Below are 15,230 nucleotides of genomic sequence, written 5' to 3' on the forward strand. Positions count from 1 at the left end.
TAATGCGGCCAAATGTTTTGCTTGCCCAGCCTTTCAAAGTACTGAAAAGAGCCCCTCCCTCCCGTACCCCCCACCCCCACTCCCGCCCCAACCCCTTGTCTTCTTCCCAGCAGTGTCTGCTCAAGCTCCTCCAATGTAACTCCTGCTAGCGTGGTGCTGCTCTCGACATCCTTCTCCACTCTTCCTCCTCCTCCTCCTCTCCTCTCTCCTCTTCCTCCCTTCACACAGCTGATGCCCAGGTACACTTGGCATGCGTTCCCGCCCCCCGCCCCCCTCCCCAACGCCTCCATCCTCTAAATCTTCCCTTTGAGTTCCCTGCAGTCCTCCTGCCATTGCATTTATCCCTCAGTGGTTTCCTTTCTTCCTTTTGCTTTCCCCATACAAATAAAATGCTAATAAGCTGAAGTTGTTGGGGAGTTTTTCCAGTCTTTTTGTCGAGCTTTTTAGCCCCGTTCTTTTTATAACCTCAGATCATTGCCCCGGCATGTTGTGCAATGCACTTAAAGTGACTGCTAGTTTTTGAATTACCCCTTTCATGCACCCTGGAACCTGTTAACATGATAAGCTGTCCGCTGTAGTGACCGCTATCCCTGAATGGGTTAATATCTAAAACGAAACCACGACTTTTATTTTTTGTTTTTTGTTTTTTTTTTAACTCACATCTGACGTTTTTAAAAGAATTGATGGAAAAGGATTCAAGCGATGCGACTTCACCCCCGCTGCGATGACGCCCCCCCCCCCCCCTCATCGGTCTATCTTTCCTCCCCAGCTCAGTTGTCTTGTCCCCTCCTCACCGTGCAGATTTGACTTTCTGTCAAGATCGATGCAAATTAGCAAAATGCCCAGCGCGACAACATTTAGGGCTTGCTGGTTGCGTGAAAATGTGGATTAGTATTCTTCTTATCATCAAATTGTCAAACACTCAGTCATTTTTTGTTCTTCTCTATTTGCTGTGGAAAAAAAAACCCCACCCGCGCATACACTCCAAAATCTTGTCCCAGAAAAAAAATTGAAACTCTTCAATCTCCCACTTCATATTTTGATATATTTTCAGTTCCTGCAGCCAGAATGAACAAGCGTCCCAATAAATTTGTCAGACTTTTTTTCTTTTTTTTTTTTTTTTTTTACTCACTGATGTCTCCCTTCGCCGTGTCAACCAATATGTTCCCTTGCCTCTAAGCCATCGACATCTCTCTGATCTTGTTTTTCTTGGTCCCATTATGCCCCCCCCCCCACACATCCTCGTATCTCTCCCACTCCGCCTTTAGTGCGCTCCCTTGTCTATCAATTCTTGTCTGGCCTCCTCCGTGTGGTAGCTTGTGCCCCGAGGATCTCTGTTGCATGTGTCTGCTGGTGTGTTTTGACAGACAGGGCCTTGACCTTGTCCCGGGCCCTGCTGTTACACAGGCTGAGGGATGTGTCAACCTCATCCTCCATCACGTCTCCCCACGAGAACCCTCACTCAGGGACGCAGACAGACCCGAAAAAAGGAAACATTGACATCTATGAAAAATGCACCAAAGTAATGCTCCACAATCTTTTTTTTTTTTTTTGTCCTTTTCCGAAGAAGCTCTCCCAAGTCATTGTTGCGAACGTGTAGCCTTACTTTTTTGTGGCAGTATCCGGTGCCTGAGACAAAGCGGTGTGATGTGTGCACAAGCTCAGGTGGATGTGCCGGATTGTGAAAATAATGACTTCCTCCAAACTCGTTGATCTATTCAATTTTTTTTTTTTTGCTCGGTCGCTCTGCGGCCCAGGATCAAATTGGTACCAGTCGCTCGACCCGCCCCGCCGCATGTGGAGTATATAAATAAATAAAGATGGATGAAACTGGCGTGTGTGTGTTTGTGAGGCTTGAGGTGACTCCCATCTGGTTCTACACTGATGTCCATATGAATAAGCATGTGTCTGGGTTTTTTTTTTTGTTTATTTTCCTTCCCACTCCATGAAAATTACAGTCAAATATATCTAAAACAAAATATACACATAATATTTCAACGATGAAAATCATTTTCTGCCTGTATTGCATTTGAGGAGGGACTGATAAGCTCCCAGAGTTGCTGTTTGGAGGTATCAGGATGTCCGCCGGGTTCTCAATAGGCCAGAGGTCACGGGATTTGAACACTAATGAGCACCTTTGTAAACAGCTGCTCTGTAAATGCATTTGCCCGACAGGAACTTCACCTTTCACTGTACAAAAAAAAACCTTTGCTCACTGAGTCACATACAAATTGTTTCACAAATGTGATGAGTTTTGAGGAACCATTCGATTTTACATTCTTTTTTTACAAGGTCATTTACTATTTTGCTCTTTTCATCTGCAGATCAGCTCATCCTTACTGTTACCAATTCTTCATAGAGACCGGCATGTTAACTAATGTGGTGCAACGTTGTTGAAAATTGTATTATCAAAGCTATGAGAGATTTATATATATATATATATACGTGTGTGTATGTGTGTGTGTGTGTGTGTGTACAAAGTACAACGGAACACCATAAAGTGTACATTCAGCTAAAGTTGTTTGGTCAATTTCATAATAACATAGGTTAACTTCCTTTTACACTTGTAAAATAGTTAGGAGTTGACCTTAGCAGCTTTATTTCCCCCCTTCTTACTTTTATTGAAGAAAATGCTCGCTACTAAAACATCAAATGATGGCAAACATTTTAAGGGCCAATCCATCTGCTTTTTTTTTTTTAAATCCTCAATGATACTCTTTTTAACAACTCTTCAGGGACTGTTTAATTTTTACCCCGAGAGTGATTGATGCTCCCTTTCCACTTTGTTGTTCTATGAAATGCGGTTACCTGACACAATTATGATCCCTGTCAACACACGGAATGATTGCATCAATAAATCGGTATTGGGCTGTGATATCAACCTCAAACTCAAAGTTATAAAATGCATGACTTTGTTTTGTGTCATAGATTTTGTATATATATATATATATATATATATATATATATTTGTAAGCATTTTGTTAGTTAGAAGCCTGTAACTTTCTGCGTTTTTTTTTCTTGGCCTGCTTTCTAGCCATTTTATTCATCCCCCCCCCAAAAAAAAACACGCAGGCCAGCCAGAATGTCTGCTCATCACTTCTTAATCTGGTTCTTCCAGTGTGTGTGTGTGTGTGTGTGTATCTGTGCAGCAGCCTGCTTTGGTTAAGCGACAACTTTAAATTTCCCTTGAAGCCAAAGAGGCCAGCCAGTCAGAATATATAAAGTTTGCTCATGTTTTCACCCCCCCCCCATGGTTGCGAGGCACTTGTGCGAAATGCATATCCCCGAATGTGTGTTCAACAATTGCGTATCTATTCCATTCCAATCTGTGTGTGGGTGTGCATGCGTGGGTGTGTGTCTGACTTGGCTGAGTCAAATCAGACATTTCCCCTCATTCAGCCTCAGATCCATCTCTTGCAAATCAGTGTCATTGCCTCGAGGGGGGGGGGGGGCTCTGTGTTACTCTTCTGTATCTTCCCATCACGACAGTCGACACTCTCATCTTTGCTTTCCCCTCATCTCACAGTTATTGCGCATCCCGTGTAAAAACGACAAGATAAACAGCGTCTGGTGCTTGATCGTGTCTCCCGACTGGCACGGAGCACTCTCTGATGTCTGTCTTTGTTTCGCTTTTTCAGGCAGTGCGGCTACAGCAAAGCCTCTCAAGAAGGAGACGAGGAACTTTACTTCCAGTGTAAGTGGCGCTTGTGCTTTTTCTCCTTTCGCCGGCCGTTCAGCGCACAGCCACGTCAGCCTTTTAGCGCGACGGCATTCATTCTTGATTCCGACGCTTCCGCACGCTTCGTTTAACTTTGAGCACGCTGACGGAACAGATCAGGTGGTGCGAAGATGTGATGGGCAGAGATGGAAAGAAGGAGAGCAAGAAATAAAAGGGAGAAGGGAAAGGAAGGAAAGTCAAAAGTGAGAGATTGCATATGTTTCTTGGGTGGGGGGGGCTGCACACTAAATTCCCAGTGGGCGTTTTTGTTTTTTTTTTATTGCTGGACAGTGACTGAATGGGGGTAGTCTGACATATCTCCTCCCGTTTGCGTGTGTGCATGGCAAAGCTTTGCTTAAGTGGTATTTGTGTGCCTCGACTTTTCCGTTTCTGTGTGCACAGTTTTGTAAATGTAGTCCGTGTGTGCACGCTCATTTGCGTTATTTAATCTCCCAGCATGCCGAGCCCTCAGGAGAGGTTTCAGAGGACTGTGGTTGATGAATAATGAGCCAAAGCCATGCGGCTGGGAATTAAATCTGCCCAAACAAAAGACACGCCAGGAGCTGACGCACGTGCGCACATTTGGCCTGCTTTTCAAAAAAAAAAAAAAAAGAATTCTGGAGAACATGGACACACACACACACACACACACAAATAGGCTCTAAGATGTATTTTTGTTCTTTTAGCCAGCGCGCACACACCCCTGGACTCCCGTGGGCCCATTTCTGCCTCATGACTGAACATGCTGCATTGCAAGATTAAAGTTTCGATCGCCGCGCGGTGTGATCGTGTCGTCCACGCCCTTTCAAACTACGCCACCAAAAGTATTGGGATATTTAAAAAAAAAAAACTCTTACAATTTAAAACTTGAAAGTGTTTTTTTTTATTTGATCATTTAAAATTCGGGGTGAAAATAAATGGCTTGTCGCCGAGAATTTCATTTTATTTTTTTATTTTTTTTAGGGTTAGGGTTAGGGTTAGTCCATTGTGTGACCTAGAAAGCAACTGCAAGGCAGTCGTTGTGGACATAGCCCGACCAAGATCAAGGCTCATCTGCAATCCGTTTTTAATAAACCAGGTTCAGATATTGTTCAAAGCTATTGCATGGGGGGTGCAAGAGCAACAGAGAGGCAAAGCATCTGGGGAAATCATTGGGAAAATAGAATCGAGATAGCCAGGCATGATAAGGCTATTGCGTTTTGGCTGTTTTGTCGAGAACAGCCATTGGCCCCTGGTGGCCCGCGGGCTGCATATGCAGCATCTCTGTGTGCCCTCGAGTAGATGGATGCAATGTGAATTAGGTCCAACTTGTGATGATTTGAATCAAATGCTCCCCGCAGATATTGCCGCGCGTTGGCCATGTGCAGCTCGGCCAGGGACGATGCACATCGGTTTCAGAGGCTAGGTACCCGTTGGGCGAAAGTGGTCCGTGGTGCCGGTCAGGCCGTGTCGCTGAAGCGATTCGCTGTACTTGGCCCTTTTTGTCTCGACAATGGCTGACCAAAAGTGCACCAAATTCCCAAGAGCTGACAAAGTAGATACGGAAAAAAATAATTAGAGACAATGATTCATACCTTTCTCACATCTCGGTTGGATAACTGGAATGCGCTTTACCTTGGAGTCAGCCAATCCTCCATTCAGTGTCTCCAGTCGGCCCAAAATGCTGCCGCTCGCCTCTTGACTGGTACTCGTAAGAGGGAGCACATAACTCCTTCTCTGGCATTCCGTCACTGCCTTCCTATCTATTTTAGAGTTCTTTTTAAGATTCTATTATTTGTTTTCAAAAGCTTTTTTTTTCTTTGACTTTGACTCAGCATGAGACTTGATTGTTAATTTGACTGTTTTTGTGTTGTCTACTGTCTTTGTCATTAATTTATTGTTTTATTTTTTTGTTGCATGAATTTATTTTTTGCTCCACGTATAGCACTTTGTCGAGTCGAGATTATTATCGGTATTAAATGCCGAAAAATATTTGCTGTCCTACGTATATTCAGGATTTACACAGCCGGGGTGTGCTGACCCCTCCGTCGCTGCTGGCAGTGACACAGTTAACCCCCGAGACTAATCAGCCAAGAAAGGCACCGAAGCATGCATGTGTCGGGGGTACGTCTCTGAAGGTTCGGCGCCATTCCCAGGCTTATGTTTCACGCGGCATACGGGCAGCATCCCCTCAAGGTGTTAAGGTAGCCGTGTTTGAAAACCCAATTTGACAGAAAAGAGCCTTCAATCTTTCTCTCATCTCTTGCTTTTTAAATTGAAAGGGTTTCCTTCGCTCTATCATAGACATCGTAGATCGATTTGTCCGTGTGCTCACAAGCATATATGTGAGTGTGGCATATACGTTGGAGTGTGTGTGTGTGTGTGTGTGTGTGCGCGTGCCGGATCAATAAGCCGTTATGAGGCCACCAGTATAGGATCCCTCAGGTCGATCCAGAGCTGTAATCACTTTTCAAAGCCCCTGTCAAGCTTTTGGAAACTACCTGGCCTTTTCCTGGAAGATTATCTTTAACATGCGGAAACAAAGGTCATCTAATTGAGAGCTACTCTCTGCTGGTTAATGGCTATCGGCTGCGCACCGGCCACTTTATTTGCCGGTTGTTAGTGCTCGGTAAACACAACGGGCAGTTGATAAAGGAAACGAGAGTGCGGCTGCGAAAATGGGGTTGGTGTTTTGGGTTTGCGCGGGGGGCAGAGAAACAGTCGGGGTCAGTCGTAGCGCTCCAATTACCTGCAAAAATGTTTGCTCGTCTCATTAACTTCACAGCGGCTTTGTTGAGGTCCTGGAGTGAAATTATTCGAGGTGATTGGATGTGATTACGGGTTTCGAAGCGTCTGACTTTGAATTTTGGCCCACGATTGCCGAAAAAAATACTCCATCGTCGGCTTTTTTTTAAAAATATGTCACGAAAGGGTTTGTGTGTGTGTGTGTTAGTCCGATACCTTTTTAAGCAGTCTGAGCCTTTCATCTTGCCACCTCCAGAGTTTGGCAAGGTCAAATCAGAAGATTTGTGGAAAAAAAAAAGATGTGGACATGTTATTGAGAAATACAGTTTCAACCAACGGAAAGTGTAATGAGGGGATGGTTTTCTCTTGACCATTATTCATTCGCTGATGCCCAAATCTAAAAAATAAAAATATAAAAATCACCGTTAGATGTATCATAATTCTATGGGCTATAATGAAAGGGGGGAGAAAAATCAAGAGTTGGCAAGAATATACACGCTGACTGTTTGTTTTTGTTTTGTTTTTTTTTCAAATATCTATTCAGTCAAAATTCCCACACGGAGAACCTACATCGACCCAGAGACGTGTGAGGACCTGCTGCAGGCTATTCACGCTTTTGCCAAGGAGTTGGACAACTCCAGCATCAAGATAGAGAGAATTGTGCACACAGGTAATGACCGAAGAAAAAGTACACGATTTTCGCAGTATCAACACTGTCTACCGCTTACAAACAAGCCTTGAATTCTACATTGAGACCAACTCGATCTTTTTCTGATAAGATTGTTCTCAGCAGCAAAGTGCTCAGTTAAATCACATTATTTCTTCTAACAAAAGTATGCTAGCCTAATGCTAACACATTTTGTGGAATGCCATAGACAGGCTAAGCTAATCTAACTTAGCATGGATGCTACAAGTAAATATGAACCTTCAATATTGTCCTGTGTTTGTCTTTCTCTCCTGAAAAGGTGACTTTGGGGAGGTGTGTCGCGGCTGTCTCAAGCTGCCCAGCAAGAGAGAGCTGCCGGTGGCCATCAAAACGTTACGAGCGGGCTGCTCAGAGAAACAGCGGCGCTCGTTCCTCAGCGAGGCCGGTATCCTCGGGCAGTTTGACCACTCGAACATCATCAGGCTGGAGGGCGTCGTCACCAACGGTAAGCGAGATCACGAGGTGGAAGATACGGCTAACAAAAGGAAGCTTGGGGCGGATTAGTGTGCAAGGATCAAAATGCGAATGGGATTTATCCATTACATTAAAAAAAAAGAAGATGGAGGAAGTGGAGTGTGGCAACTTATAGGATTTGAGAAGCTGTCGTTTGAAGGAGTGGCAATCCCAAGATCGGAAAAAAGTGGAATTAGCGCGATACAGGGTGCGCACAGAGGGTCAACCGTGTAAGTCAGGAAAGAAATGGAAATAGGAAAGGCGTTTCCTCTGGACGGCAGAAAAGGGGAAGAAGATTGGAAAGAGTTCTCAGATACTGTGATCACGTCAACATCTCACGCACAGAGGGAATCGACACTCACAGCGAGGGAGACCAAAACAGCACAATGGAATAGGAACGGAGGCGCAAGAGTGGTTAGCGAGTGCTTGAAAGGACGCCGCACGCTAGCAGCCGGGGCGACATAAGGGCCCAGACAGATAGCGATTGACTCCCTGCTGTGAAAACAGGATGGAAAAATAAACTCGAGGCAGGAAAGAGACACGAGAAACGGAGATGATCTGGTATGAGGTGGAGGTTAATGGCAAAGGCAGGTAAGGGGAGACGCTTAAAGAGTTTGTAAAGTTTTTGTGATGCGGGCGTGTGTGCGGCGATGGGCAGGATGCCCGGACACACTGTGCTCAGCAGGATGGCGGCAGATGTGCAGGGTACAGTGATTGGTGTGAGAGACTCAGTGGGACCCAGGGATACACTCCAATCTCTCTCTCTCTCTCTCTCACACACACACACACACACACACACACAGGCACACCATTGGTGTGCACGTCACACCAGCACAAAGCCGGTTTGCTCTTCGATCGCCTTCACTATCGCACACACCTGCCATGCAGGCCCACAAATAGTACACGCACATGCCGTTTGGCGATGAATCACCCGGTGTGACAAGACTAAGTACTGCTAACATGAAAGTCATTAGCAGAGCAAACACGTCAGTAAATATACTTACGCAGACAAATGAGGCTCATAACAGCCATTTTGTAGTTCTCCTCTTGATCGTTCAATTTCTTTTGTTTGTTTTTGTAAATAAAAATAACCCTAAAGTACATTTATCTCGTCAATAACCACAATAATATCGTGAAATAAACACCTGGCAGATAATGGCATGCAGCCGTAACAAAGCGCTTTACAGAACATTTCAAATACTACGTCCAAGAAATCCGAATATCGATCCATATAGAATCCGCATTGGATTTATAAGGCACTCTGACGGCTTTTGAGAAAATTGAATGCTTTTAAGATCAGAAAACCTTTATTTTTCTCACAATGGAGAAATTCCCAAATTACAGCAGCAAAATTATCAAAGGGAGAAAGTATATAAATAAATATAAATATAAAATATAAGGTGCGCCTTTTAGTGCGGAAAATACGGTCAATTATATATTAAGTAAATAAGTCAGTAAGGTGAATGCACTCATGTAAAATGTGGATTAGGTGCACAATTAGATCTCGAATTAATCATTTTAATAACTCTGTTATTAAATTATTGCGAAAAGGTTTCTACTGTACACCATCCAATTGCCCCAATAGGAGCATGGACGTCATTTACCGTAGATGGAAAAGCACTCGTGACCTGTTTACTCCGCCGTTTTCCCAAACAGCGCCGATATTAAACGTAATAGGATCAAAGGAAATGTCATAAGTTGTTTTCTTACCTTTTTGAGGGGAACCTCAGAGGAACCCGTTGCGGTAAAAGTGGCGCCACATACATTTGCTGATTGCCGGCAGCTATTTACGACCTTGTCTGCAATGACTGCTTCTTTGCCGGCCAAGTCGCCGTGATCTGGAGACGTATGATCCAATTATGCCTTTCCAGGTGTAGCATAGCTCGACCTTTTTCATCTGATGAAATGTTCAAGGTATAGACACCGCGAATGAAAGATGACTTGGAAAACCCCGTATTGCGTGTGCTCTTGCAGAATACTGACATCCTTGCATACTCAACGCGACTTTTAAATCCCTAAAAACAGGATCGTTGAGTTGTTAATTGGAGATCATATTGGTGGTTCATCCTTAAAATTGTGTGCGCGCCCGTGCGTACCTGCGGGCATGTGTCTGTGTTTTAAAATTGAGCCACGCAAAGTATCTGCAGGTTTGAACAAATGGCAAGAGGCTACAATCTAAAAAGGTTTGCTTAAATTCAACTCAATTTGTTTTAAAACTAACTCTCAGGAAATCCCAAAGGAGGTTTTATGGAGCAAATTTCTATATTGTGTATTGACAGCATTGGTGTTTATGAAATTATGCACTTTAAAATTTTATGACAGATTATTTCAATCGTTACCACACACACACACACACACACACACACGATAGTGTACCTGCAGTGAATACGGTGGAGCCGAGAACCTAATAACAATCGTTATACAATTTGATGAGAGAGGAGGACGGATCAAAACTAAACTAATAGCCTGAGCAGAAAAGCCAATTAAGGCAGTTTGTTGCAACTTTTATTTGAATGGCAATGCACCATTGCCAATGCCTCTGGCTATTCATTCATTCAGTCATTCCTACTTCTGGCATCTTCACGCAAAAAGTAAAAAAAATAATTGGAAAAATAACTATCTATGGCCAGCAGGATGAGATTGTGTCTCAAACAATGCAGACGCTTGTAAACATGGCGTATCTCTAGAAAATGTGACGGTTCCAAGCACCTTGTGATTAATCAAAGTGTTGGTCACATTAGGGGATCATTTATATTTTGAAGTAGAAGCGATGACGTAATGTACATACAAAAATAAATACACACACACACACAAGATTCCATGACAAGATACACACGCACACACGACTAAATACTACTACTAAATAGTGTGCTGAATAGTTTATAGCGGTCAGTGATAGAATTTTAGTTTACAGACATACAGTATTAATAATCCCGCCCCCCTTTTGACCTCTTTTACTGTCTCGTCCCTATTTCATGTCTTTCAAAGCAGCGCTGGACCGCTGCTTCCCTCTTTTTAGATGTGCAGTGCGTGGATGTAATGCATGTAATGTACAGGAACAAGCACCTGGACCTTGTTGGATCGTGTGTGTGTGTGTCTGTGTGCGCGTACACGTGTGCGTGCGGATGTCGAGTGAGTGTTTAAGGGTGCTTAAACTTGCTGAGACAGCCAGGGCAGCACGCAGGTTCTTCCAGCTTCGCCACAGTTCACTGAGTGAAGAATGGTTTTGCCACAAATCCTGCGGTGCTTGCCAAGAGGACTGACTCGCCTCACTTTATTCTCTCCTCTTTGCCTGTGTCTCTATTACTCCACTTACGGTATGTACCGTTTTCCCTCTCGGCATTCAATCTCCGTTTAATATGTCCCGTTTTTGTTTGTGTTCAGGTAACACCATGATGATCATCGTGGAGAGCATGTCTAATGGGGCCTTGGATTCCTTCCTTAGGGTAAGTCGGTGCATTTACATTCAGGCATTCCGAACATAAAACCAGCAGAGTGGAAACAAAACAAACAGGCTAACTCTAATTATAGCGATTGTGATTGACTGATCTGTGTTGGGAGCAACGACGTAGCATCATCTCGGTGATATCGAAATGTACTTAATCAACTTTTATTCACCACGTCGACATTAATTAGACGTGCCAACATAATCTTCACTACCAATGCTAATAGCGTAGCGGCTAGTTAAGATACATTTTTTGCTCAAATATAAATTCACCCCCCCTTTTTTTTTTTCACCATTCCAAGGCCAGCATGCTTGTTAACGTATCATGAAAAATATTCATGATTACACACAAATGGGGTGTTTTTGTTTCAAGATGCTAGAAGCTGCCACTGTGGTCTTCTGCTCTCTGAACTAACACAGCGTGGCTCATAATGATCTGAATTAATGGCCCTCCTTGGGTTTTGGGTGGGGGGGTTGTTGTTTTTTTTTTTTAATCCCCAAATGAAAACAATACATCCGTTTGAGTGCAACATAAAACCATCGTAACAAATGGGTCACTTCTTGTGAATCAACACCAAAGCAGGAAGCTTTCGGCCTTCCTGGTTTCTTTCCAACTCTTTTTCACGCCGTCCTTTCCCTTTTTTTTGAACGCTCAAAATCACAGAAACATGAGGGTCAGTTGAGCGTAATGCAGCTGATGGATATGCTGACTGGTGTGGCATCGGGGATGAAGTACCTCGCCGAAATGGGCTTTGTTCACAAACGCCTGGCTGCACACAAGGTAAGAGAGCAGGGCGGCGCGGTGGGTAGTAATAGAGTACAGCGTGTACGTTGATGTATGTCTCAAGCTCGCTTTTCCGTTGGCAGGCTCCGAGAACACAATTTGTCCTCGTCTCCGACCGTTTTTGACAGTCATTTGTCAGTGGCTTATTTGAGGAATACGCGAAGCTGAAAATGACAAGACAATGCTGTCAAAATCATTTTGTCGTGAGGATTTGCTCTGTCAGTTTGTGCCTCCTTAAAGAGGAGCCAGGCTGTCTAAACTGCAAGTGCTCTCATCGCGCTTGCTTTGGAAACAAACAGTCCAACTGGAGTTTGGCCCACCTTTGTAGGGATATCGTTTCACCTCGTAAATTAACTCAGACTTAATGCGCAGTGTTGCCCCTGAAGAACACTAAATCTTTTTTGTTTGTTTGTTTAAAAATAGCATCTGAAAGCACTTGTCCTGTCTGTTACACTTTAAACAAAATGAGTTTGACGTCAAACCAAAAGCACATTTGGCTAGCAAGGAAATCTGCGAGCCAAAATGCAGTGGTACCTCTACTTAGCAACATCTCTTCATATTAAATTTTCAAGTTACGAAACACCTCAACAGGAAAATATTGTCTCTTGTTACAAAAGACAGTTCAAGATACGAAAGGTAAAAAAAATACAGTGTGGGCTGCTAGTCGCAGCTCTGAGTTTCCTGAACGCAACATACTTGGAGCTGCTCTGCCATTGGCTGTGACCGAGCATCTTCCTGGCATCCCATTGGCTCAGAGGGACCTCTACCGAATGTGTCTATGTGCGTAGATGGATAGGTACATGTCTATGTAGCGTCCTCGTCATCCACCCCTCGGGCCATGAGGCGTTCCGATAGTTTTACGTAAATGTAAATCCCCCAGAAAAAGTGTTCACCAGTCGGGCGATCGCTCACTACGCTCATGTTTGCCTTGGACATTTTCGAAGGATTGTTAAAAGCTGACAAAAGCAAATGTCCTTGGATCGGTTTGTGACAAAAGGCCAGGCAAAAACCACTTGTGAGAGAGAACATGACCTAAAGAGGGCAAAAAAAACGATGAGGATGCAGTTAAAAGTTAAATGACCATCATTTTTATTCTTCACTTTATTCTTTGTTTTTTACATTAAGCACAACTCTCATTTATTGTGCAGTAATCTAATTATAACATGTATTTGTTACATATTTTGATGCATTTTTATGCTTTAGAAAATATTTGTCTGAGTTTTGGGGGGGGCTTGGAACGGATTAGAGCATTTACATGGAAAACACGTCTCTACTTACAAAATTTTCTAGTTCAAAAATTTCTTCCAGAACCAATCAATTTCATAAGTAGAGGTACCACTGTACTTAGCTGCATTGTATTTGTACGAGCTGTCCGCGACCCACCCAAAATGGGTCCCGACCCATTTAGTTTTTAATCACAGATGTAAAGGACACTAGAGTAAAAGTACTACATTGGAAAAGTACACATTTGAGAGAAGTTTGTGTTACCCTCGCTTGAAATGCGAACTGTCGTTGACAGCATCGCGCATGTATTTTTGTGTGCCTGGCGTGTAGGTTTTGGTTAATGCAAACCTGGGCTGCAAAGTGTCCGGCTTCCGACCTCTTCAAGAGGACAAGATCGAGGCGATCTACACAACACTTGTAAGAAAACCTCATGCATCACGTTTTATTTATTTATTTTTTCATCAATATGGAGCTCATTAAACCACCCTCAGATCACGCTTGCGCGCCAGATATATTATATATTTTATTATTTTTTTAATGAGATTTGGATCAAATCATTAAGCTGTCAGGTTTGTTTGAGGTCACACGATTTTACCATCATGAAAACGGTCAGCTTTTCTGCACTGTGCGGTTTAGCCGGAGGTGACTTTTGATTTCGGATTTTCCGGAACACGCCGCATGTCGAAAGCTTTCCAAAGAAGATGTATTAAGGGTGAACTCTGTGCACCCTCTTATCTTGTTGTCCCTTTTCTGACTGAATAGCACGGAGGGAAGAGTGTGGTGCTGTGGACCGCTCCGGAAGCCATCCAGTACCATCGTTTTTCCTCCGCCTCAGATGTCTGGAGCTTTGGTATCGTCATGTGGGAGGTCATGTCCTACGGGGAGAGACCCTACTGGGATATGGGCAACCAAGATGTAAGTGCATTCATTCCTAATCTCTGGTCATTATCCATCCCATTGATTGAAGTAATCGAGTCTGATGTTATATGAAGAGTAACGGCATTTCGCTTTCGTTAGAAAAAAACACACACACAAAAATGTCCATTTTGGATTTGCGTTCTTCCCAGATGAAGTCGTAGTGAGAACACATGGCTTTTTACTCACTCTATTTTTATTGGTCACCTCCATCTGCTTCGACGAACGCTGCGTCCGTAGCCAGCTTGGATCTTATGAACAGAAAGTAAAGAAGCTGCAGTGGCTCTGAAAGCTTTTTCAAGGCCTAAGCCCCCCCCAGTTTAAGTCTGCATCAGCTCCATAACCAATCCTGTTTTCTCCAAAGGAAGCGGTGACCTCCTTCCATTGGCCTCCGCCTGTCCCTCCTCCAAATGCCATCCTGTTCTTAAAAAGTCCCGAAAATCCCTCTTTTACATTCAGCGTCTTCTGGAAAATGCAGGGCATTTTTTTTTCTATTTTGCACTATAGGACTCTCGCCGCTGCTCTTATTTTGCAAGTAAAGTGAGAGGCTCGCTTCACTTCTTGCTCTTTAAAATGCTTTTATTTTACTTTCTAGTCGAAGCTAGTCCTCAATCATTTATTGTCATCTAAGACAAAAATAGCAACGATTCAAACGCAAATGAAGATACAATCCAAATGATCTATCGTCCTAATGGGCGTGCAAATTGCAGTCAGCATAATATGTATCCAATATGCAGGCGCTGGCTGGGGGAAAAAAAAGCTAACCGTTATTATCGTGCTCCAATTTTTAACGTCCAGAATTAATTTGCATGAGATAAGCAGCATTTTTTTTCAGTACCCCTTTCACCAAGCATCACAAAGTTTCCTTTCAATCTGGCGTGCATTATCAAACTTTCCATTTGCGCTGGGGGCGGGGGGTCAAAGGTCAAACTTGTCGAGCGGCCGGGGATATTCATCCGCGTTGAATTGATACATGATATCGTAACGGGATTGTTGGTTGGCCTGTCCACCTGTAATTCATTGTGCCCTTTACTTCGCTGGCTTTGATTAAATGGAAAATGTCAAATGCTGAAAAGCATTTTATGAATGCTCTTTAGAGAGGCGGGGAGCTTAAGCAGCCGAATAGGGGGAGGAGATTGGGCAAGATGGAGAGAAGAGAGAGTGTGTTTTAACAAATAATGCAGCTGGTAGATGTCATTTTTTATGAGTATACCCTTTTTATTTCCTCCTTTCGGGCTGACTGTAATTTTTAAGAGTGATT

The 15,230-nt window shown here is 43.5% G+C and overlaps 1 protein-coding gene across 2 annotated transcripts in view; it reads left to right on the plus strand.

Moving 5' to 3' along the window:
• epha10 (EPH receptor A10) overlaps positions 1-15,230 on the plus strand; it is a 111,564-nt gene that overhangs the window by 90,989 nt on the left and 5,345 nt on the right. The window contains exons 9-16 of one of the 2 annotated variants that reach the window (XM_086136032.1): positions 111-239; positions 3,639-3,694; positions 6,987-7,112; positions 7,408-7,593; positions 10,986-11,047; positions 11,711-11,827; positions 13,385-13,471; positions 13,817-13,969. In XM_086136032.1, the coding sequence (XP_085992158.1) occupies positions 111-239; positions 3,639-3,694; positions 6,987-7,112; positions 7,408-7,593; positions 10,986-11,047; positions 11,711-11,827; positions 13,385-13,471; positions 13,817-13,969 (916 nt within the window). The remainder of the gene's footprint in view (positions 1-110; positions 240-3,638; positions 3,695-6,986; positions 7,113-7,407; positions 7,594-10,985; positions 11,048-11,710; positions 11,828-13,384; positions 13,472-13,816; positions 13,970-15,230) is intronic. The other variant, XM_086136031.1, reaches the window with a different exon arrangement.

This window comes from Hippocampus guttulatus, chromosome 18 (genome assembly GCF_054856545.1).
Source record: "Hippocampus guttulatus isolate MCC_2025c chromosome 18, RoL_Hgut_1.0, whole genome shotgun sequence".
Lineage (NCBI taxonomy): Eukaryota > Metazoa > Chordata > Actinopteri > Syngnathiformes > Syngnathidae > Hippocampus > Hippocampus guttulatus.